The 22,913-nt window shown below is 44.5% G+C and overlaps 1 protein-coding gene across 1 annotated transcript in view; it reads right to left on the reverse strand.

The window, feature by feature from the left end:
- The window catches only part of DNAJC17 (DnaJ heat shock protein family (Hsp40) member C17), a 34,382-nt gene that overhangs the window by 8,210 nt on the left and 3,259 nt on the right, over positions 1–22,913 (reverse strand). The window contains exons 2-9 of the mRNA XM_001370852.4: positions 5,953–6,022; positions 4,687–4,745; positions 4,213–4,300; positions 2,888–2,973; positions 2,665–2,761; positions 2,002–2,045; positions 1,242–1,319; positions 327–407 (exon numbers count right to left, since the gene is read on the reverse strand). Of these exons, the coding sequence (XP_001370889.1) occupies positions 327–407; positions 1,242–1,319; positions 2,002–2,045; positions 2,665–2,761; positions 2,888–2,973; positions 4,213–4,300; positions 4,687–4,745; positions 5,953–6,022 (603 nt within the window). The remainder of the gene's footprint in view (positions 1–326; positions 408–1,241; positions 1,320–2,001; positions 2,046–2,664; positions 2,762–2,887; positions 2,974–4,212; positions 4,301–4,686; positions 4,746–5,952; positions 6,023–22,913) is intronic.

Consider the following 22,913-nt stretch of genomic DNA (forward strand, 5'->3'; position numbering starts at 1 on the left):
TAACTGTGTGACCCTGGGCATGTCACAACTCCTAGAGTCTTTGCCACTCTTCTGCTTTGGAATGGATACTCTGTACAGATTCCAAGACAGAAAGTAAAGGTTTTATAAAAAGTATTCCCATGGCTATGCCTTTATGTAGAACTGAGCATCTCCCACTCTCCAAGAGAAGAAATCCAGCTAAGCAGAAGGAGACTCCTCCAAGAAACATGAGCCTTAACTGTACATTATTCTGAACCCTCCTGGTTACAGGGCCCACTTATAGTCTGTCCCAAAGGGGTTCCCAGGCCTCCTGTGATCTAACTGCACCTCCAGACTCTGGTACTCACGGCAGCCTTGACGGAAGCAAATTCCACCACAGCACTCCCCGTCTTCTTACTGGAGATGACCAGGTTGAGCACTTCACCATACTGTGGGGGCAAAGAGAAACTGCGTCACCCACCTGCTTACCCCCTGGGTCAGGCTGTTTGGATAGAAGAGACACACTAGAGGCAGCTGGAGGGCTCAATGATTTGAGAGCCAGGCCTAGAGCGGGGAGGTCCTGGGTTCAAATCAGACTTCAGACACTTCTGAGCTATGTGAGTGAGTCACTTCATTCCAACTGTCTAGTCCTGACTGCTCTTCTGCCTTGGAACCAATCCATGGTGTTGATTCTAAGACAGAAGGTAAGGATTTAAAAGAAAAGACACATCAGAGCTGCTGCCTAGGATGAAATTGTGATTCCCCCCATCCACCCAAGGGACTGGAAACCGAGTCCCTCGTTCTGTTTAAGACCCTGGTCTGCCATGGCTCTGGAGAATCCTTTATGAGCAAGAAGCTTGGCTATAGGGTGGGCTGCTGGGGCTATGTAGGAGGGTGACAGGGAGTAGAAAAGAAGGCTGAGGAAGAGAAGGGCAGCAGAAGAATGGAGATGCAGGCTTGGTTTCTCAAGGGCAGCCAATAAAAAGCTGCCTTAGGATGAGAAGAGGGAGCTGTATTCAGGTGGGTCACAGGAGGCACCTGCACGGCTGGGCCTGATATCTACGAGCCTCCTCCTGTCAGCATAGCTTCAGTGGGCAGCGCCTAGCACGCCCACCGCACCTCTTGGTCAGAAATGATGAACAGGGCAGAGGAAGGGCCAAAGCGAGAGCGGGACCCAGAGCCCGGACAGGCGGAGGCGGCCACAGAGCACGGTGCAAGGCCAGGCCCCCCAGGACCGGACAACAGCCACGGACTAAGGTGAAGGGAACAGAGCCGGGACAGACCTTCTGTAGGATCCTCAAGAGGACGTCCTTGGAGTAGCCGCCTTTTGTCTCATCTTCTTTTTTACACTTCCATTTCAGCTGCAAAGAGAGCAGAGAGTGAATGTCAGACACTTCAGAGGCCACTGCACCAGGCATCTTGGGGATTGCCAGACTTTAGCAGCTACTACCACCACCTCCCTTCAATAGCGTGCAATCAAGAGGGGCTCAGCCCAAACTACAAAGGGGAGGCAAATACCAAGGAATGCCTTCCTGGAAGCAGGGGATTTTTCAGGCTAGAGAAAGACATTCTTGGACAGTTCTCTGCCCAATACTTGCCTGGGCTGAGGGGGGAGCATTTCAAGGGCAGAACTAAAAGAATTAGCTCCTGGGCAGCTCGGTGGCATAGTGCATAGAGGCAGGCATGGGGTCAAGAGGACCTGGCTTTCAAATCTGGCCTCAGGCTCTGCCTGGCTGAATGACCCTGGGCAAGTCACTTGATCCCAACTGCCTCGCCCTTGCTGTTCTTCTGTCTTAGAATGAATACTAAGACAGAGGATGAGAGTCTTAAAAAGGGAAAAAAAAAAGGAAGTACCTCTAAGCTTCAGGAAGAATTTGGATATAGTGGCCAAGAGGGAAGGTTTTACAATACAAATAGGCGATCCCAACTCTCCCAAACGTTCCAACTTCCCCAGGTCAGAGCACCCTTAGCTGCAGGGACTTTTTCTCCTGCTGGCAAGTACCTGCCGAGGGATGATCCCCAGGGGCTCCAGCAGGGTCTCACCTTCAGTTTCGGTGTTCCTTTGCCTTCAGGATTTTCTGTCTTTCCTAGAAAGATTGGCAAAAGAGAGAGAGTAGAGAATGGAGGGAGAAGGAGATCTTTCCAAAGAGGATACAGCCTTAGGCATGCACTCAGAGTTGACTAAAGCCTGCATCTATTCCAGAAGAGGAACTTTTACAAAAAGAAGCAAATCCATCCTCCCAGAGACACCAGCCATTGCAAGTGGAGAAAATGAGGAAAAAAGGAGGATGGGTTTCTCCATCTACTGGAAGTGGCCTGACAGAGGTCTCTATGAGGAGAGGAGGAGGCCATGTTAATCGGGGGCTATAAAGAGGGCCACACACGAGCAAACCACACATTTCCTCCATGGCAGAGTGAAAACTCAATGGAGACCGAGGGCCACAGACTGCAAGGGTGGTTTTCCCCCTGGTGTTCAGCCCCAGGGCAAGACACTTTTGTTCAGGACTGGGGTGGCAGGGAGTATAAAAACAAGAAGCAAAGAACTGGTGATAGATGGGGATCTAGTGTGAAGAAAGGAGCAAGTCACCAGGTTCACAGTCTCACTCGAACCCTCCCCAAACTTATCCCAGATGGTTTTACTCTCTAATGATGGAATGCCACCAAGCAGTGGCCCTGGGCTGCCTCAAGATCTGAGCATTTTTTCACCTCTTAATCTCTGTTCCCGTTCTTGGCGTATCTGCTCCTGGATCAGCCTCTGTTGTTCTTCCAGCTGCCGGGAGCCATCTTCTCGTAGGCGTGCAATCTGCCGAGCAGGACAGAAAGGTGAGGTCATGTTACAATTATAGTAAAAACATGACAATGGGGCAGGGGGTGCAGGAGGCTCCTTGAGACCACTGGTAGAAAACAGGGAGAAGGAGCTGAGGCTTACCTCTTGTTCTAATGTCCTTGTACTTCGACTATCCTCCTCTACCTCACTCCCTTGTGCCTGGGCTTGCCTCTCTCGGGCCTCAAGATCTGGGGAGGAAAGCAACAATCCAGGTTGTTGTTGGCCATGAGAAGTGAATTCAACACTGTTACTGCTGCCCACCTGCCTCCACGGACCCAACTGGCTCAACACGCAGCCTCTCTCCCCCCAACTCCAAAATTTCCAAGAAAGACTCAGATCAGAAGGGACTGCTTAGGGATTGAGTTTATTTTCATTTCAATCCTGGGCAACACACATTTACTAAGCCCCTTTATAGGGGCCCTCTTTCCATCACTTGGATTCAGAGTACTGAAATAGCGCCAGACTGAAGAGCCTAGAAAAGTCACAGCACCCAAGCTGGTCCTCTAGAATCAGGGACAAAGGGTACGTGTGGGTGCATGTGTCAACACCAGGACAGCTCAGCCTAGATGGCAAAGGTTGGCAGTGGGTGGAACTCTTGGTCTCTGGCCCTGTGGTTTATGTAAGAGATTATTTGGGCACTGGCTCTGGTTCCATTTTCTTCTCCTCCCAGGCTCACTCTCATTTCCCTCCATGAGTTCAACTTGTATTAACCTGGGGCTCTGCCCTATGTGCTGCTTGATAAGTTGTCAGACTTGGTAGATGACATTTAGCCCCATCCCCACAACCCTCCTTGGCTTTCAGGATTAAACTCTCCACTGCCCCAAGCTCCCTTAATGCTGTAAGAGATCTCCCAGGCCTGGGGATGTCCCCTGCCCTCCTTACACCATATTCATCTCGCATCTCTCATTTTACTTACACATACATGAGATAACAGGGGATTTGCTTTCTAAAACGCGCTAATCCCAAACAACGGATGAGGTCCAAGGCAGGATTCACTCTCAGGGTGTGAATGAAAATGATAAATGTGATGCCCCATGAAGGTGCAAAACCAGTGTTTCCCACCTCCAGAAAATGGGCAGGAGGGAGAGTAAAGGATGGTTATGTACTCCTATGGATTGTTCAGGGTAAGACTACTGAGAAGGTTCTGGGTAGGGCTGAATGAAAAGAAGAGCTCCAGATGCCCAGCATGGACCCAGGCCAGGTCCCTGCTAGGAGACTCAGCTAAGACGCTCTGGCTTGGCGGCCACCTGCTGGGCAGGCTGAGAAGGGATTCTTGGCTCAAGTATAGGCCGAACAAGATAAGCTCAAGTTAGAGACACTGCATTGTTGGAAATGGAGCTCCTGGATGAAAAGGAAGGGAACGAATGGATATAGACAGCAGGGAAACAAAACCCGAGCTGGACGAAGCCCCCTCCGGCTCTCCATACCAAGCTTCACTTTCTTCCTTCTCTCATCAAGTTTCTGAGTCCTCTCAGCCGCCTGCTTCTTGGCTTTCCTGACCTTGTCGTACGCTGCCTGGCAAGGACAAAAGAGTATGGAGTAGACGATCGGTCAGAGAAAAAGAGCTACCCTCCGAGTCTTACTGACGTACAACTTTGCCATTATGAAGACCTCTGAAGCCCACTGAGGATTCTTCCAATTCTGAGACCATGTAAGTTCCTCATCGCATTCCCTCTCCCTCCCACTGCCTCAACAAGGCTGGGGAACTTATGCCCCCCCAGCCCGAGGGACCCAGGTGGCAAAGTGCTTGGGGCACAAGCAAACAGAGAGGCGGGATTATACCACATGTAAAGAAATATGAGGCTACGGCTGAGAGACAATGAGGTCAGGGAGGGCACGTAGGAAGAGAGGTAAAGACCCTAATGGTGAGAGCAGCTTATAAAAAGTGGAGATGTCCTTACCCGGGCCGCAGCATCTGTTAGCACCTCCAAGGCCTGGGAAAGCTGGTGGAAGAGCTCAGCTGGGCATAGGGACAAAAAAAAGAGAGAAAAGTGAAGTTAAATTTGGTAAAAGCTGGATGAAACCCAGCCCAGTATGGATACCTACATCCCTATCCTTTAGAAAAGCCTTCTCTGTATCTACACCCTACCATCCTTTCAAGCTATCATCTTCAAACTCTCCTTCCTTTCCCAACCAAACTCCTTTTACATGCTGTTTTCCCCTCACTCCCTCTGCTTCCTCTCCACTCCCTCACTCAAGTCTTTGCAATCCCAATCTGGCTCCTCACTCAGCTGACACTGATCCAAAGTTATCCCTGATATCTCTTATTTGCCAAATCTGAGGATCTTTCGTCAGACCTAATCTTCCTTAATCTCTCTGCTGCATTGGAGCCTGCTGACTGCCCTCTTCCTTGATACTTTCACCTCTGGGTTTTTATGATACAATTCTCTGCTTGTTTTCTACTTGATGGACCAGTCCTCCATCGGCTCCAAGCTCTGTCCTCTTTCCCTTTGTCTCAAACTTTAGCAGTGTCCACGGATTTAACTATTATCTCTATGCAGAAGATTCACAAATCTTTTTAGGTAGGCTTGGTCTCTCCTCTGAGATTCAGGCCCACATTAACAATTGTCTAGGGAACATCGCTAAACAGATTTCATAGAGACATCTTAAACTCAACGTGTTCACAACTCAAAACTTTTCCCCAAAAACTTTGTTCTTCCTGTCAAAAGCGCCATTCTCCTTCCAATCTCCTAGATTCCTAATTTCACTGTTATCCTTGACTCTTCACATATTGTATAATTGAAAATCTGTTACCCTAAAAAGAACTACATTTCCCGGGAGCCCACTGACTTTCTGTCATTACATACTTCCTGTAGACAGGGAATAAATTGAGTGGGTGGTCCTGCTGGAACTCTTTTTGACTTGATGTTGCAAGCCTGGTGGTGGAGCCAGGTTAGAGAGGGCTGGCTCCAAATATCAAATATTTGAAATATTTGAAGAATAATCAGAAACTCCTATCATGGGGAAAGTGTGAATTCTTAAGACACAGGGAAAAGGAGGAGATGGTTGAGTTCCATAGGAGACAGTCTGGTTTAGCACCACAGAAATGCTAACTGTGGGCCCAGGCCTAGCAGCCCACATGTGGCATCCCTGCTCTCAGACCCCCAGCTTCCAAGAGCCAAGGCTGAACACTGCTGCCTCTTTCCCTCCTGCCCAGATAGTCTCACCTGCTTGGGGATTGTCTGGATTTTTGTCCGGATGGCAGGTGAGGGCCTTTTGTCGATATGCCTTCTTTACCTGGAAGAGCCAAAAGACAGTTATCTTCACAGAGCGGATTTACAATCCCTCTGAGAAACTTTTAGTTCAGCTAAGGTTTGGTGGAAGCACGCTTGAGGAATCTCCCACCACCCAAAAAAAGAAAGTTCTAGTTTCTGTACAAAGAATATCATCTCCTTATAGTCACAACAGAAACCTAAAATCAAGAAGGCAAAAGCCTTGGGACAGCTAAGTGGCTCAGTGCCTGAGTCAGGAGGTCCTGGGTTCAGATCTGACCTCAGGCACTTCCTAGCTTTGTGACTCTGGACAAGTCACTTAACCTCCCCTGCCTAGCCCTTACCACTTTTCTGCCTTGCAACTCATACTCAGTATCCATTCCAAGGCAGAAGGGAAGGGTTTAAAGAAGGAAAAAAGAATACTTCAATGCGGAAGGAATACTTTCAAGGCAGATAGGTAGGTAGAGTGGCCTTCCTGTTCACAGAGGGTGCTGAGGGTGCCCAGGGCCAGCTCTCCTTTCCAGTGCTAGGACAGTGCTAGCTGTAGGACTCTACAGAGGGCTCATCTGTATAAAAGGAGGGAAGGACAGGGAGTAGAGAGGGTTGGAGTTCTGGTGCCACCTGCTGGGGGATAGAGAGCAGCTGCCTTGTGGTCAAAGCTTTAAACCAAAGGCCAGTCACATCTGCAGGGAATCAGGCTATGGACTTTACCTTTGGGCCCCTACAGAAACAATAATCCTAAGTAACAATTCTTTTTTTTTCCCCTTTAAGAAGTTCTTTCCTTTTGTCTTAGAATGGATACTGAGTATAGGTTACAAGGCAAATGAGAGGTAAGGGCTAGGCAATTGGGTTAGGTGACTTGCTCAGGGTCACACAATTAGGAAGTGTCTGAGGCTAAATTTGAACCCAGGACTTCTAGACTCCAAGCCTCGGGCTTTATCCACTGAGCCACCTAGATGCTCCAATAACAGCTTTAATTTAGAGTTTTATTTCAGAAGAAGATAGCACACACAAGGAAATATGTTTAGAAAGGGTTGTTGTGAACCAGAAAAACAATCTATCTATAAATAATGGCTACAGTAATGTCAAAGAGCAAATAATAACAACAAAAACCCAACCTCTAAACAGTGTAATCAGGATGACCAAGTGGGTCCTAAAGAAGTAAGAAAATGCATCTCCTTTTCTTCTTTACAAATAAGTGGGGAATACTAGCCATACTGTCAGACTTGGTTAGATTTTCAAAACTTTTTTTCTCTTCTTTTTTATTATTTGTGATAAGGGATGGCTTTCTGGATAGAGAAGTGGGGGCTAGAATTGGAAATTAATACAATATAAAAATAAGATACCAGGGGGCAGCTGGGTAGCTCAGTGGATTGAGAACCAGGCCTAGAGACGGGAGGTCCTAGGTTCAAATCCGGCCTCAGCCACTTCCTAGCATGGTGACCCTGGGCAAGTCACTTGACCCCCATTGCCTAGCCCTTACCACTCTTCTGCCTTGGAGCCAATACACAGTATTGACTCCAAGACGGAAGGTAAGGGTTTAAAAAAAAATACCAATAAATGTTTTTTAAAAGAAGAAGGTAACTGCTGGATTTGTACCCCAAAGAGATAATAAGGAAAAAGACTTGTACAAAAATATTCATAGCTGCGCTCTTTGTGGTGGCAAAAAAATTGGAAAATGAGGGGATGCCCTTCAATTGGGGAATGGCTGAACAAATTGTGGTACATGTTGGTGATGGAATACGATTGTGCTAAAGGAATAATAAAGTGGAGGAATTCCATGGAGACTGGAACAACCTCCAGGAAGCGATGCAGAGTGAGAGGAGCAGAACCAGGAAAACATTGTACACAGAGACTGATAAACACCAAAGAAAAAAACTGCTTGAATACATGGGTTGAAGGCATATTGTTGGGGATGTAGACTCTAAATGAACATCCTAGTGTAAACAACAACATGGAAATAGGTTCTGATCAAAGACACATGTAATACCCAATGAAATTGCGTGTTGGCTGTGGGAAGAGTGGGTGGAGGGGAAGGAGGGAAATAATGTGATTATTGTAACCAAGGAATAATGTTCTAAATTGACTAAATAAACTTATTCAAATGGGGAAAATAAATAAATAAAAGAAGAAGGTACCTGGTACTCAGGGTACCTGCCTCATTCTAAATTGGTTGCTTCATTAGCCATCTTTCCTGCTAGCTAGATCCTTAGGAAATCATTCCTCAAAGGATTGAGGGATTTGCTGATAATTATTGCCGCATAATGGAGTGATTGGTCCCACCCTCCAGAAAGGAGATCTCTGAGAGAAGACTTAGTACCTAGGCCTTGGGCACGTTTCCAACTAAGGTTAACTCCCACCTGTTCTTTGGTAAACCTCTAGTTCACATGGACTCTCTTTTGTTCCTAATCTATACTTTGTTCAACTTCAAAATGCCTCTTCCCTGCCCCCTTCTTTCCCTCCTCTCACATAGAACCTTCTTCCTTCCTTCCTTCCTTCCTTCCTTCCTTCCTTCCTTCCTTCCTTCCTTCCTTCCTTCCTTCCTTCCTTCCTTCCTTCCTTCCTTCCTTCCTTCCTTCTTTCCTTCCTTCCTTCCTTCCCTCCTCACCTTCCTTCCTTCCTTCCTTCCTTCCTTCCTTCCTTCCTTCCTTCCTTCCTTCCTAAAATAAACCCCAACATTGATCCTTCTGCAGGTCCCACACTATGAAATCTTTTTCTAGGGTGCAGCACAGTCCAAGATACTGCATTAATGAGTGAAAGCCTCCCCAATGCACCCAAACATCTTCCTATTATTGTTCCACAAATTCATCTTTCCCTATGTTCTTGTCTGAATACTATAATCCTTCTTTCTATCTCCTGCCACCAAATCTAACACAATTGGAACCAAATAGTAAATCAAAAGTATGTTTTTGGCAACAGCAATTTTAATTAGCTTTAAATATTGCAAGGAAGAGAAGAGATGATGAGGGAAAATAGCTATTATAGCAGACAAAGTTTGAATTCGGGGGTGGGGAGCATTTAAAAGTAGTTTCAGAATGAAAGAATGATGAGGAGCATGGAGCGTTATACATTTGGTCCAACTATGGCATATCCTCCCCAAAATAGGATCCCTTTAAAGAGGATAGAGGTAATGATGGGAAATGTGTTTGTGTGTGTATGTGTGCAAATAATTCTACAAAACTATCATCTTAGCCCCCCTTCCCCAATTTAGTTAGGATAAGTCTGTTATTTTTTTTCTAAAAGTAGATAAATAAGCTTCTAGAATACAAGATTTTAAAGTGAAAGGAATCCAAAAGAGTATTGAAATTTAGAGAGGAAATAAACATGGGAAACTGAATTTTCCCTGGACTGAAAAAGAGCCTGCTACAAAAGGAGCCCCTATTTTCACCAGATAATGTCTCACTCAATTGTATACATATTATCATTCAAATTCTATTTCTATAGTGTTCATTTTTGTAATAATCTTTTCAAACCAAAACGCCAAATGACACACCCATACAAACAAATGATAAATCATATATTTTCTTCTGGATTTCTACTCCCACAGTTCTTTCTCTAGAGGTCTCACTCAATTGTAAAATGGGGAGGAGGAGGCAGGAAAATAGTGAAAAGAAGAAAATTTTAATAGCTTTTATAGTATAGATAATAAACCAAATGATCATATATATAATCTTTTAGGTAGGTATGCAACTATGATTTTTAGGAAGAGTTAGACCCAGTTATTATACTAACTATATATAAGATATTAATTATAATGGTCTATTAACCACAGTTTTAGAAAGGATGTCATTTGGAATATTAGAATATTTTAGCAACTAACAATATTAAGAAGCTTCTGTTGGAGGAATAAAAACTTCAAGTCTATATAGTTTTCTAGAGAAGTTGAAGCCATGCAGAAGGAGCTGGGTTCACTGGGACTGGTGAGTGGATAGCTGGCCTGATGAGATCACAACCTTGGCATGTTCAGATGTTCTCTGATCCTTTGAAGATTTCTCCCAACTAGAAGGTCCCCAGAGTATTATGGCCAAGAGAGGTTACTTTGACCCAGCCCCTCCCAGAGGTAGTATGAGCATTCTGGAGGATTAATTAAATTGTCTTATCTTAACCCTGTACTGGAACTTACGACTTCCAAGCAAATGTTCCAAAACCTTGTTACTAAACAATATAGTATATTTCTGAACGTGCTATGTGCCTTCTGCTTTGTGAAGGCCTTATGCTAATTAAGTGTCAAAAAACTTATAAAACACATTGTTGAATATCTAAATGGGGTCTTTGCCATAGGCCAGACATGGTAAGACCTCCAGCTTCCATTTGCCACAATTAAAGTTTGGATCTTCAGCACAGAATGCTGGCCCAGAGATTTCTGTATTTCTTACAGTATAGAGGAAATCCATTCAATCAATCAATAAGTGTTTATTAAGTACCTTGTCAGGAATGTGCTAGGCTCTGGGGATACACTGATAAAGAACAAACTGATCCCTACTTTTCTTGGATAATTTCCTGTAGGATGAGGTCCAGGCTTTTTCTTTTGTCATGGTCTTCTGGTAGACCAGTGAGTTGTCTCTCCTGGAACAATTTTCTAAATCTTCTGATTTGTGAATGAGGTGTTTCATAATTTCCTCAATTTTTTCATTCTTTTGTTTTCGTTTTATAGTTTCCTGCTACCTTGTGAAGTTGCTTGCTTCTAATTGTTGTATTCTGGTTTTTAAAGACTGAATTTCATCCCTGGATTTTTGGTCATCCTTCTCCCTTCTGGTCTGATTTTCTTTGGAGGTCATCTTTCATCTCCTTTGCCTCATTTTCAAGCTGATTAATTTTAGTTCAAGTGCCTTTTTAAGTTCTTTTCCCAGTTGTCTTCAGCCTCTCTCTCTCTCTCTCTCTCTCTCTCTCTCTCTCTCTCTCTCTCTCTCTCTCTCTCTCTCTCTCTCTCTCTCTCTCTCTCTCTCTCTCTCTCTCCTCTCTCTCTCTCTGTCTCTCTCTCTCTCTCTCTCTCTCACCTTCCATCTTCGAATCAATATTGTGCATTGCAATGTTCCAAGGCAAGAATGGTAAAGGGCTAGGCAATGGGGGTCAAGTGACTTGCCCAGCATCACACAGCTAGGAAGTATCTGAGGTCACATTTGAACCCAGGACCTCCCATTTCTGAGCCTGGCTCTCAATCCACCGAGCCACCTGGCTGCCCCCCAGCCTCTCTTAATTGTGTCTTGAATTGTATTTTGAGTTCTTCCAAAGCCTGTGTCCAATTTGATGAAGTTTGTGTTTTTGCTTGGTGTTCCTTGATCCTCCCCTGTTACATTTACTCTTTGTTCATTGCCTGGATAGAAGCTGTTGATTGTAATTTCTTTTTTCTTTTTCTGTTGTTTGTTCATATTTGCCCCTTCTTTTCCCCCTGTAGTTGCCTATAGTCTTGCTCCTCTCATTATGTGCTGGATCTGTGGATTTGGGCCTTTATGTTAGCCTTCACCCTTGGAGTTTAGACATCAAAGCTCTCAGAGCAGCCTATGGGGGAGAGGTGTTGGAGCTTGAGCTTCCTTGCCCTCTGAAGGCTTGATAAGATTAAGGAGCTGATCTTGCAGAGCTGGATGTACCTTGAGGCCAAAACCTCCAGAAGGGGGGACAGCAATATGGAGTGTTTCAGCTACAACTGGGCTGCCTTCTCCTCCAGCTGCCTCCTCACTGCCTGTGTTCAAAGCTCCGAGCCTGGCACAGTTTTGCCTGTAAGTCACTCCCTCTAGACTAGTGCCCTTGCCCATCCAGAGATTCCAGCCACTGCTGGAGGCTCAGTACTATAGGTAGGGGAGGAGTCGTGGGATCTTCCTTCTTCCTTCCCCTTAAACCTGAGTATTCTTGAATTCAGGCTTTTGGGGAGTGTACCTTTTAAGTTGAGTCCAGCAAGAGGGTTCCTTAACTCTGTCCTGTTGTTAGATTTGGTTTTTAGTCCCCTAGGAGTATTTGGTTTTTAATAGGTGAGGAAGGGTTTTCAGAGGTCTGAACTTTCACTGCCTCTATGCAGCCATCTTGACTCCGCCTCCCTGATCCCTACTTTTAAGGAACTCTTCTAGAGTTCTGGGAAGTCTGAAGACATATTTATGTATGTATACACATCTATGTTTTCATATGTATGCATGTATACATGTATGTCTATAAAGAGAATAAACACAAAGAAGTTAGAAATGAGGCAGTTTATAAGGAAGCTGTCTCAGCAGCTGAAGGGGTGGCTGGGCAAGGCTTCAGGTGGAACAGAGTGTTTGAAGTGGGTCTTGAAGGAGGAAAGAGTTTCCCCCTGGCTTTCATTATTCTCTCCCGCTCTGCTGCTGCTGCTCAATACCCCCTCAATCCCCCGGCCCTGTGCCTTCTGATGGGCCCTTGGTGAGTGCCTCCCAGATCCTCTCTAAGGAGGGGGCACAAGGCAGAAACCTCAGGAGACCAAGGACTCCACAGCACTTACTACCTAGTAGGCACTACACAAATGTTTACCGACGGGCTAATGAGGATGACTTGACAAGGGGGTATATGCCAGACATGGTGAAAGTCAATGCAGACACAGATATGGAAGATGGAGTTCCATCATGGAGAATCTGAGCTTAAGTAAACTGCCGCAGCTATGAGCAGCAGCCTATTTACATAAAAGAAAAAGGAAAGTACAGTAGCTGGAGTGCCAGGTCTGGAGTCAGGAGGACCTGAGTTCAAATCTGGTCTCAGATACTTCCTAGGTATGTGACCCTGGGCAAGTCATTTAACCCCCATTATTTTAGCCCTTGCTTCTCTTCTGTCTTAGGATTGATACTAAGATCTTTACTACTAAGGTAAGGGTTTAAAAAAAAAGTTTTTTAAAATGCCTAAAACGAATAGTAAGAAACTGAAAATAGAACATTTAATAACCCTAAACAGTAGGTACAAATGAAAAGCAACGAATAGAAAAACCATATTGAAGGAAGGTCAGGACAAAAGTTCCTTTCAAGCAGGGCAAGATAAAAAGCATAATTTCTTATCTGCCTCTGCTTTGTTCTCTTCTCTGATATCTTTAGTGTGAGTACTTCCTCCAGTTACTGACCCAAATTCAGCCAGCCAAGCCTTCTCCTCCTCTGTGATTCTTGCCCATGACCCATCAATCCTCCAGAGGGTCTTCTCCACCTGATGGAAGCCTTTCTCAAGGTTGCCAGTGTGTTTCTCAAGGTTCCAAGGGTGCCAGTGTGTTACATATAGGCTACCCATCTGTTTGTTGACCCTCTCCTTTTTTTTTTTCAAACCCTTACCTTCTGTCTTAAGAGTCAATACTATGTATTGGCTCCAAGGCAAAAGAGCGATAAGGGTTAGGCAATGGGGGTCAAGTGACTTGCCCAGGGTCACACAGCTGGGAAGTGTCTGAGGCCACATTTGAACCCAGGACCTCCCATTTCTAAGCCTGACTCTCAATCTACTGAGCCACCCAGCTGCCACCTACCTCTCTCTCTTAAATGCTTATGGGGGACTGAGGAAAGTTGTGGTGCTTCCATTAGGCCCATGTCAGATGATTTAGACATTCACTGGTCTAAAGGTAAACAGATAAACCCATTGATCTTACAAGATCTCTCTAGCTGAAAAGCAGGGGAGTGTAATAAGGGAGGAAAAAAAACAACAATACATTTAGAGTCAGAAGACCTCAGTTCAAGTTCTAACTTCACCATTTATCAGCTATATTACTGTCAGTTTCTCCATCTGTAAAATATTTGTACTGCCTATATCACTGGTTCTTGTTATATAAATAGGAACTATTTTTATTTTAGTCCAGATGGCCATTCCCCTTAGTCTTCTTTGGGATTAACCTATACTGTAGACATTGTTTCAAAATTATTTTCTATTATGCACAAAGGGCTTTAAAGGAATACATGCCCTTGATCCAGCAGTACCACTACTAGTTTGTATTCCAAAGAAATAAAATGGGAAAGAATCTATTTGTACAAAAATATTTATAGCTGCATTTTGTGTGGTGGCAAAAAATTGGAAAATGAGGGGATGTTCCTTGATTAGAGAATGGGTGAACAAATTGTGGTATTTGATGATGACGGAATACTATTGTGCTCTAAGAAATGATGACCTGGAGGATTTCAGAAAGAGCTGGAAAGACCTATGTGGACTGATGCAGTGAGATGAGCAGAACCAGGAGAACATTGTACGCAGTAACTGGAACAGTAACTGGAACGTTGTGGGGCAATCAAATGTAAGTAACTCTGCTACTAGCAGCAATGCAATGATCCAGGACAATTCTGAGGGACTTAGGAGAAAGAACTCTATCCACATCTAGAGGAAGAACTGTGGGAGTAGAAATACATAAGAAAAACATATGAATGATCACGGGGGTTCGAGGGGGATATGATTAGGTTTTGATGTTAACTCCACTGCAGATATGGATAACACAGAGATAGGTTTTGAACAATGATGCATGTATGTCAACTCTGGGAGGAGGGAGGGGAAAATCATGAATCATCGAACCCTGAAAAAACATTATAAATAAATAAATAAATAAATGAATACATAAATAAAAAGAACTCAGGTCTTCTTGACTCCACTGCCCCACCTAGCGGCCTGAAATAATATGTAAATAACTATAAATAAATAATCTACTACAGAGAAGATATAAGGTAATCTCAGTGGGGAGATACCAGTAGCAGTGACAGGGAACACATCAGACTCAGGGCTGGGGGCAGCTTGAGGTTAGTCTCTGGTCTGGGAGCTCTGTGCTCCCTCAGCATTCAGAGCTGAGCATTTTTCTCAGAAATCTGGCATCAAGATGAACGTTGGAGGCAGCCACTGAATAGAGTGCCAGGCCTAGAGACTGGAGGTCCTAGGTTCTGACTTCAGATACATCTAGCTGTGTGACCCTGGAAAAGTCATTTAATCTCCATTGCCTAGCCCTTACTGCTCTTCTGTCTTGAAATTGATATTCAGTATTGATTCTAAGACAGTAGGGAAAGGCTAAAAACAAATAAATACATACATACATACATTTAAAAAGCTGAATGTGAATGGGGCAAATAGTGGTTCTCACTCTATCTTGAAGGTGATCTGACACCTGATCAAAAGGGAGTAAAATAAGTGAAGGGGTTTTGCTCTGATCTATCTTGGCCCCAAGTGAGTTCAATCCAACAGTGGAGATAAGGGATGGTTTAAATTCTTTTCTGAGGACAGCTAGGTGGTACAGTGGATAAAGTACCAGGCCTGGAATAGGAAGGTCCTGGGTTCAAATCTAGTCCTAGACACTTCCTACCTGTGTGAGCTTGGGTGAGTCACTTAATTCCAATCGTTTAGCCCTTACCCCTCTCCTGTCTTGGACTTGATACTAGGATAGAAGGTAAGGCTTTTTAAATAAATAAATAGACAGATAATAAATTCTGCTCCAGGAGTCCTGGCATGGCCCCAAACGCTTTGAACAAAAAGAGAACTTGCTCTTCCTCACCCCCGTAGGTCCTAGAACATTCCAGATTGGAACTGAGTCAACACCCAATCAATGGCTTCTAAGGGCCCTGAAGGACAGGGTCTTGGGCATCCAGGCGAGTGTTGTTCTACATAACAAGCGGCTTCCAGCATCAGCTGCTGCGCTCACCCTGGGGGAGAGCCACACAGTGGGGCCGGCCTCCCAAGGGCAGCCTGTGCTCTCAGCCAGGTGGCCGGGGTCTGGGGCTTTGTGTCGCAAACGGGATACCCAGCTTTGGCCGGCCCTCCCACTGGGCCTGCTGCTCTAAATGAGTTTTTCTCCTGTGGTAAACACAACTCTCCACAATGGTCTTCATTAAGCAGAGGCCACAGAGAGGCTTCCGGTGTCTGCTGGGGCTTAGAATCCAGACTCCTGCTCCTCATTAGCATTTCAATAGCAGCCCTGCCAGTAAAATTCTTGACAATCTTTCCTATTAGTTATGATGAAGGACTTTCTGGGGCATGCCAAAAGAGGGAGGGGCCCCAAAATGTGGGCCGAGGAGACCGGCTACCTCTGAGTGGCAGAACTTAAAACTGGGCAGAGAAGTCAGAGGTCCTCGTTGGCCCCAACATGCCCTTAATGGCTCTCCAGAGCAGAGGAAGCAGTCCCATTAAAATGCCAAAGGCTATGAATTTTTTTGTTTAATTGTGGAAGGATTTGGGGCAGCCTGGTGGCTCCTTGCATAGAGAGCCAGCCTGGAGATGGGAGGTCCTGGGTTCAAATCAGCTGGGTAACCCTGGGCAAGTCACTGAACCAGGATGGCCTAGCCCTTCCTGCCTTGGAAATGATGTTTACTATCTATTCTAAGACAAAGGTAAGGGTGGTTAAAAAAAAAAAACATAATAGAAAGATCCTTCTCTATTTTCCCATTTCCTTTACAGTCCCTTGAAAAGCCTTTCTTTTCCTTTGCCCCTTGCATCTGAAGGCTTTTTCAATAAAAAAAAAAAAGAGAACAGGTCCAGAGTCTTAACTTACATCCCAACTCTTCTTCCCAAGTCTATAAACTCAGCTATTTTCTTTTCTTTTCTTAAAGCCTTATTTCTTAGTAACAACCCTAAGACAGAAAAGCAAGGTCTAGGCAAACCAGGATAAGTGACTTGCCAGGGACACCCAGCTAGGAAGCGTCTGAGGTCACATTTGAACTCAGGAAGAGGAGTCTTTCTGATTCCAGGCCCAGTCTCTATGCACTGTGCAGCCAAGCCAGACAGCTCAGCTATTTTCTAGGGAACTCAGTCTCGGCCCACAGAAGAGGCTGTCCTGCTTGCGGCTCCTCAGACAACACACTACGTCCTCACAGTTTGCCCCCTGTGTATAGGATGTCCTCTCCCACCTCCCTTTAGCTTCTCATCATCCCTTGCTTCCTTCAAAACTCAGCTGAAGTTCCATCTTCTACAGAGAGCCTTCCCTGATATCACCATCACCCAGCAGGGCCTTCTCCCCACAAAAAGAAATTATGTCATTTTTGGTTTGCATATACTGTTACCTGTAAATAATAACCAACATATTGCAAAGTGTTTTACATGTTATCTTATTTTATCCTCATGACATCCTCATGATTGTGTTATTTTCATCATCATTTTAAATTAGGCTGAAAAGGGCAGCAAGGTGTTGCTTGGCTTCTAGGCCTGGAGTTGGGAGATCTTGGGTTCAAATATGGCTCAGATACTTCCTAGCTGTGTGACCCTGGGCAAGTCACTTGACCTCCACTGCCTATCTCCTACCGCTCTTCTGCCTTGGATTCTAAGACAGAAAGGAAGGGTCTTAAAAAAGAAATCAATAAGGCTAAAAAGGGTGAAGGGCCTCTCCTCTGGTGACACAGTCCAGGAAAGGTCTGCAGGGGATTCAGCCTGGAATCTTCCTCCTTCTGGGTCCATACTCACTAGCCTACCCAATCACCACCTAATCTAGAAGGTAAACCATATGAGGAGAGCCCCAGTGCCTGGCACACAGTTTCTTGGTTTCTGAAGAGGACCAGTGATATCATGAGGGGACAGCCTGACTTGCTCGTGAATTTGGACAAAGTTCAAAGTTGGCCGGAGTCGTCAGCCTCCCTCTCTCTTCTGGTGCACTGGTGTCCAATGGCAGGACAAAGGTCAGGCTGACTAGAGATGGCCTGGAATGCATGGGATAACCCCGGCTTCCTCAATGTCTGACCAAGTTCTAAGTGCTCTCCAGCCTGCATTAGCTGCCTTGGCCTCAGGAGGAACTTAAAAAACTAAAAGGTCTTTTGTGCAAAATTCTTTCAACCCAACATATATTTCTTGAGCATACTTTATGGAAGCGCTTTATGCATTGAAGTCATTTTTGTAAGGGATGATTGGAGAGACAGCTAAGTGGCATGGTGGATAAAAAACCGAGTTCAAATCTGGCCTCAGACCCATAATGGCTGTGTGATCCTGGACAAGTCACTCAACCCAAGTGCCTCCATTTTTTTCATCTGCAACATGGGAATGATAACAAGAGTACCTATCCTGGCTTGTTGTGAGGATCACATGAGATAACATATATAAAGTGCTCTGCAAAGCTTAAAGCCCTAATAGCTATTTTTTAAAAAGGAAATACAAAGCATCATCCTGGTCCTTCAAAAGCTTACATCTATTTTTCTAACTTCCCTTTCCTACGAGTCACATTTCCTGATTCAAAACCAGTGGTCTGTGTGAAAATGTTTCTTAAGCAGACATCTGCAGTATTTTAAAGTTTGGAAGACACTTGTCATTGCTTATCTCCCCTGATGAGCACAATAAGCTGGTGAAGCAGGTCCTCAGAGTATGATCATTGTTGGAATGTGAGCAATGAGGAAACTGAAGATCGGAGGTTAAACGCCTTGCAAAGAATTATCCACCCAGTGGGTAAGTGTCTGGGGCAGGCCTGGAACCAAGCACTCGAGACCAAATCCAGTTCTTTCCTCTTTCCTGCCAGGGCGTATCTGGAGTCCAATTCTAGGTTCAGAGAATGTTCTGCTAATCACCTCTGAGGGCTCTGTGAGCAGATCTTGACTTCCTTGGCCTCGGTTTTCACATCTGCATTATAAGGGTGCTGGACTAGATGCTCTCTCAGGTCACTCTGCCCTCTAAACCCAGTGAAGGAAATGCCTCAACCTGAGGATGTCTGTGAATCACAACTGAATTTATGTCTGACCTGCCCTTCTACAGACAGGCATCATGGAGAGGATTAGGGAGTCCTGCAGGCGCCCAGCCCCTCGCTCCACTGGCCCAACAAGACCCACAACTGGTTCTGTTAGAACCTGTCAGCATCTCCCGAGCAAGACAGAGGAGGGGGGCAGAGATTCCCGGGCACCCTCTTGGGCTCGGCCCCAGGCAAACTTTAATGTCTTTGACAGTTCGCGTGTCCTCAGTTTCACCTCCTACCTCAAGCAAACAGCTGACTCATCCCCCAAAGTCAAGTGCCAAAGGGCTCAAAGATGATACAATAACCATCATTAAGGAAGGCCAAGTATTTGGGATCCTTCGGGGAAGGGCGTTCTAAAGAGAAGAGGGCCTTGGTGAGGGGCAGGCCGCTGGTTTCCCAGGCAATGCAAGCTGGGGACGGTAAGGAGTCCAAATCACTAGTTTCAGTTTTCAAAGACCAGACAGATGGGGAGCAGATAAGGAAAACAGGCCAGGGGGCTGCTCTTGTTTTATGACAGGTAATAGTTGAATCATGCCTTGATGAATCAGCACGAGGGGAAAAAAAAAGACGAACAAACCACTGGGTTTGAGAAATGGGAACAGTTAGTAATCAGGACCCTTTGTGCCTTTTGGGGGTTGTTTTTCCCCTTAAACCTGGGGAAGGTAGAGAATATCTCAAACCCTAATTGTTCAGAAGAAGAAATCAAGACCAGCACCCGAGGTTACTACTTTCAGGGAATAAATCACACAGATTCAGAAGCCCAGGCCTTGCTTGGAAAAACAAATTATAGAGAAACTCTAGGATGTCTTTTCTTCCTTTCTTCCTTTCTTTTTCTTTAAATAAAAACAAACAAGCCAGCAACAAAAAATAACCTCTTACCTTCTGTCTTAGAATCGATACTAAGTATCTGTTCCAAGACATTAGAGTGGTAAGGGGTAGGCCATTACAGTTATGTGACTTACCCAGGGTCACACAGCTAGCGTCTGAGGCTATATTTGAACCCAGGACCTCTGGTCTCTAGATTTGGCTTTCAATCCACCAAGCCATCTAGCTGCCCCTAGATGTCTTCTTATAGGTCAAGAATATCAGTTTTTTAGCTCAACAGAAAGACAAATGTTAAGATAGGAATCTCTTTCCAGTTATTTTTCTTAGCTGAAACAAAATCATACTCAACAAATATTAATCAAGTTCTGTGTAAGGTAAGGGGCTATAAATACACAGAATGAAACAATCCTTACATACCGGGGGTCTTATAGTCTTGAACAGGAAACAGTAACAAATAAATATGTAAGTAGTCAGAGATTAAAAATAATACCTAAAAAGGGTGCCACAAGATGTGCCTATAATTAATAACAAAAACAATGATGTAGTGTCTCCTCTGGTGGCACAGAGGACACAGGGATGGAATCTGACTCATTTTCCCAAGTTCAAATCTGGCCTCAGACATTTATCAGCTAAATGATCCTGGGCAAGTTACTTATCCCTGATAGCCTCAGTTTCCTCATCTGTAAAATGAGCTGGAGAAGGAAATGACAAACCATTCCAGTATCTCTACCAAGGAGACCCCAAACAGGGTCCAGGAGAGTCAAGCATGACTGAAAAACAACTACATGACAGTAAGTGTTTCCTCTGGGTTATACCCCCAGGGAGCAGCTCAAATCCTGTTGCTTTATGGGCTTGTGGCTTATGCTAGGATCTGTGTTTGGATCCAGCAAGCAAGAGATAATTATAAGAATTTGGCTTCCAGGTTCTGGACTATCTGACTACATCAATATCTAGCTTCTGGAGGAGGACCTCTCTCCATCAGTGTGGACAGGCACTGCCTACATCACACAACCAGAACGTGTCAAAAGCAGGACTTAGTCCCAAGTCCTGATGCCAAGGCTGGCTCTGCCCACTCTTGCCCTCATGCCTCTCTGCAGATACGGGTGAGTTTAAAAATAGCTTCCTATTCAACATTAAAAAAAATTTTTAATTAAAAAAATTCAACATTACATTTTTTTAAATTTAAAGATTATTTGGCCTTCTTCTTTCCCCATCCAACCCTTGATTCTTGGGCTCAAAGGAGAGAATTGTCAAGAAAGGGAGAAACAGTGAGGCAGAGCCAGAGAAAGAGATGAAGAGAGACACAGAGAGAAATAGAAAGACAAAGACAAAGAGAGCTAGTTGAGCAGTGCCCTGGCATGCAGCAAGCACTATAAAAATGCTTATTCCCTTCCTTTCCCTTTCTTTCTTTGTAGGGGGGGGGGGGTGGAGAGTTCATATTACTACACGGTAAGAATGTTAAAAAGTTACAAAACCAAGTCCTTGCTATGTGGGCTCTAAGGGGAAGAGTCATTCCCACCCGGATGGCGAAAGGAAGGCTTCAGGGAGGAGAAGGCATTGGAGTCAAGGCTTTAAAATAAGAAAATAAAAATTAAATTAAAAATTAAAAAGATAGACGAGAATTCCAAAGCTAAATAGAGGAGGGGCATGCCAGGTACGAGGCATGACAGTAAAGCATGTGAATGCTCAAAGGACCGGGAATGGTCCAGTCTGGCTGGAACGCAGAGTATATGGAAGAGAAAAGCATAGATCAGGGCGGTACGGGATTGAGGAAGGCCTTGAGTCCTCTGCAGAAGAATCTGAACTTTCCAAAGTAGTAGGTAACAGATTGCTGCTGAAGATTTCTGAGCAAGAAGAGTGACGTGAATAGATTGTTTTTTTCACCTATGAGATATGGGGTATGGAACTAGATGGCCTCTGAAGTCAATCAATCAATTAGCATTTATTAATTGCCTACAAAGCAGCGAGCACTTTGAGCACTTTGATAGGTTTGGGAACTTGTGAAACAAAAATAAATTAGTCCCTGTCCTTAAGAAGTTTCCATTTTTATTGGTCCCTTTCCATTTCAAATCCATTTATTTGATATAAAAGATTCATCTGACCGTCATTTAAAAGATAGATAGGAAGCAACTAGGTGGCTCAGTGCATAGCAATCATGGTCTGAAGATGGGAGGACCTGCATTCAAATCTGGTCTCGGATACTTCCTAACTGTATCACCCTGGGCAAGTAAGTCATTTAGCCCCAGCTGCCTAGCCCTTACTACTCTTTTGCCTTGGAACCAATACTTAATATCAATTCTAAGGCAGAAGGTAAGGGTTTACAATGGAATTGCTTGTCCACTCTGGGAGGAGGGAGGGTAGAGGGAAGGGAGAGAATTTGAATCAGGTAACCATGGGAAAATATTTTATAAATAAAAAGAGGGTAAGGGCTTAAAAAAAAAAAGATGGATTAGAAGAGAGAAAATTGCTGTAAGTAGATTATCTACTTATACTTATAGCAATCGGAAGGCCCAAGTTCTAGGCCCTGACTAGCCATAGTTATAGGTAAGAGTCTCTCAGTCTCTATTCTCTTATTTTTCAAATAGAGTAACAGCCCCATGCCCTGATGTGGTAAGGATAAGCTAAGAAAACATGCCTGAGAATACTCTAAAAAAACTGTTAAATACAACACCCTTCTTTCTTTCAGGAAGAAACTGCCTGGGACACCAGCATAAGCACTTGATAATAAAATGACGAGCCTCAGGAGGGGAATTACCAGTTGTAGCCTCTCTATTTCAAAAGCATGGGCCATTTTCAGGGCAAAAAAAGTCAAAAGGCCTGGAAGTAGGGCCTATTGACATACATCTGAGAATGAAATCTCCCATCTCCAGACGGATATAGCACCAGGCCTGGAGATGGGAGATTTCATGGCTGCATAAACAGATTTGGGAGTCATCTTCAAGGAGGCACAATACAGTAAGGGCAATATGATAAAAGTTTTACTAAGTTCCCACTGTGTGCTAGGCACTAGGGATGTAAATGAAAAATCCGGTAAGGCTCTGATTAGGTGCTTCTCATCATTGTTATAAATGCCATTATTACCACTCGGACAAGAAGAAATGACAGAAATACAGAGGATATAGGCTTTACCTTTTCTGCTCTACTCTGGCTTACAAACATTTCACCTTCCCATCCAGCTGTTCACCCAGTTCATCTTGCCCCTTTTGCCCTCCCAAATCTTCCTGGACCAAACCTCCTTGTAGGAGCTGATCAATTCAGCTTTGAAATTTCTGCCCTGAGCCTGATTTATCTTGATTAATGGATGAATGACAACTCATGCAGCCCACAACAACTAGCCAACTCCAGATCAGGCCTTGAATCACATCCCATATATCTGTACATCTCTGCAGTGTTTTACCTTTTTTTTTTTAATCTTTACTTTCTGTCTTAGAATCAATACTAAGTATAGGTTCCAAGGCAGAACAACAATGAGGGCTAGGTAATAGGGTTAAATGACTTGCCCAGGGTC

The sequence above is a fragment of the Monodelphis domestica genome, chromosome 1, assembly GCF_027887165.1.
Source record: "Monodelphis domestica isolate mMonDom1 chromosome 1, mMonDom1.pri, whole genome shotgun sequence".
Lineage (NCBI taxonomy): Eukaryota > Metazoa > Chordata > Mammalia > Didelphimorphia > Didelphidae > Monodelphis > Monodelphis domestica.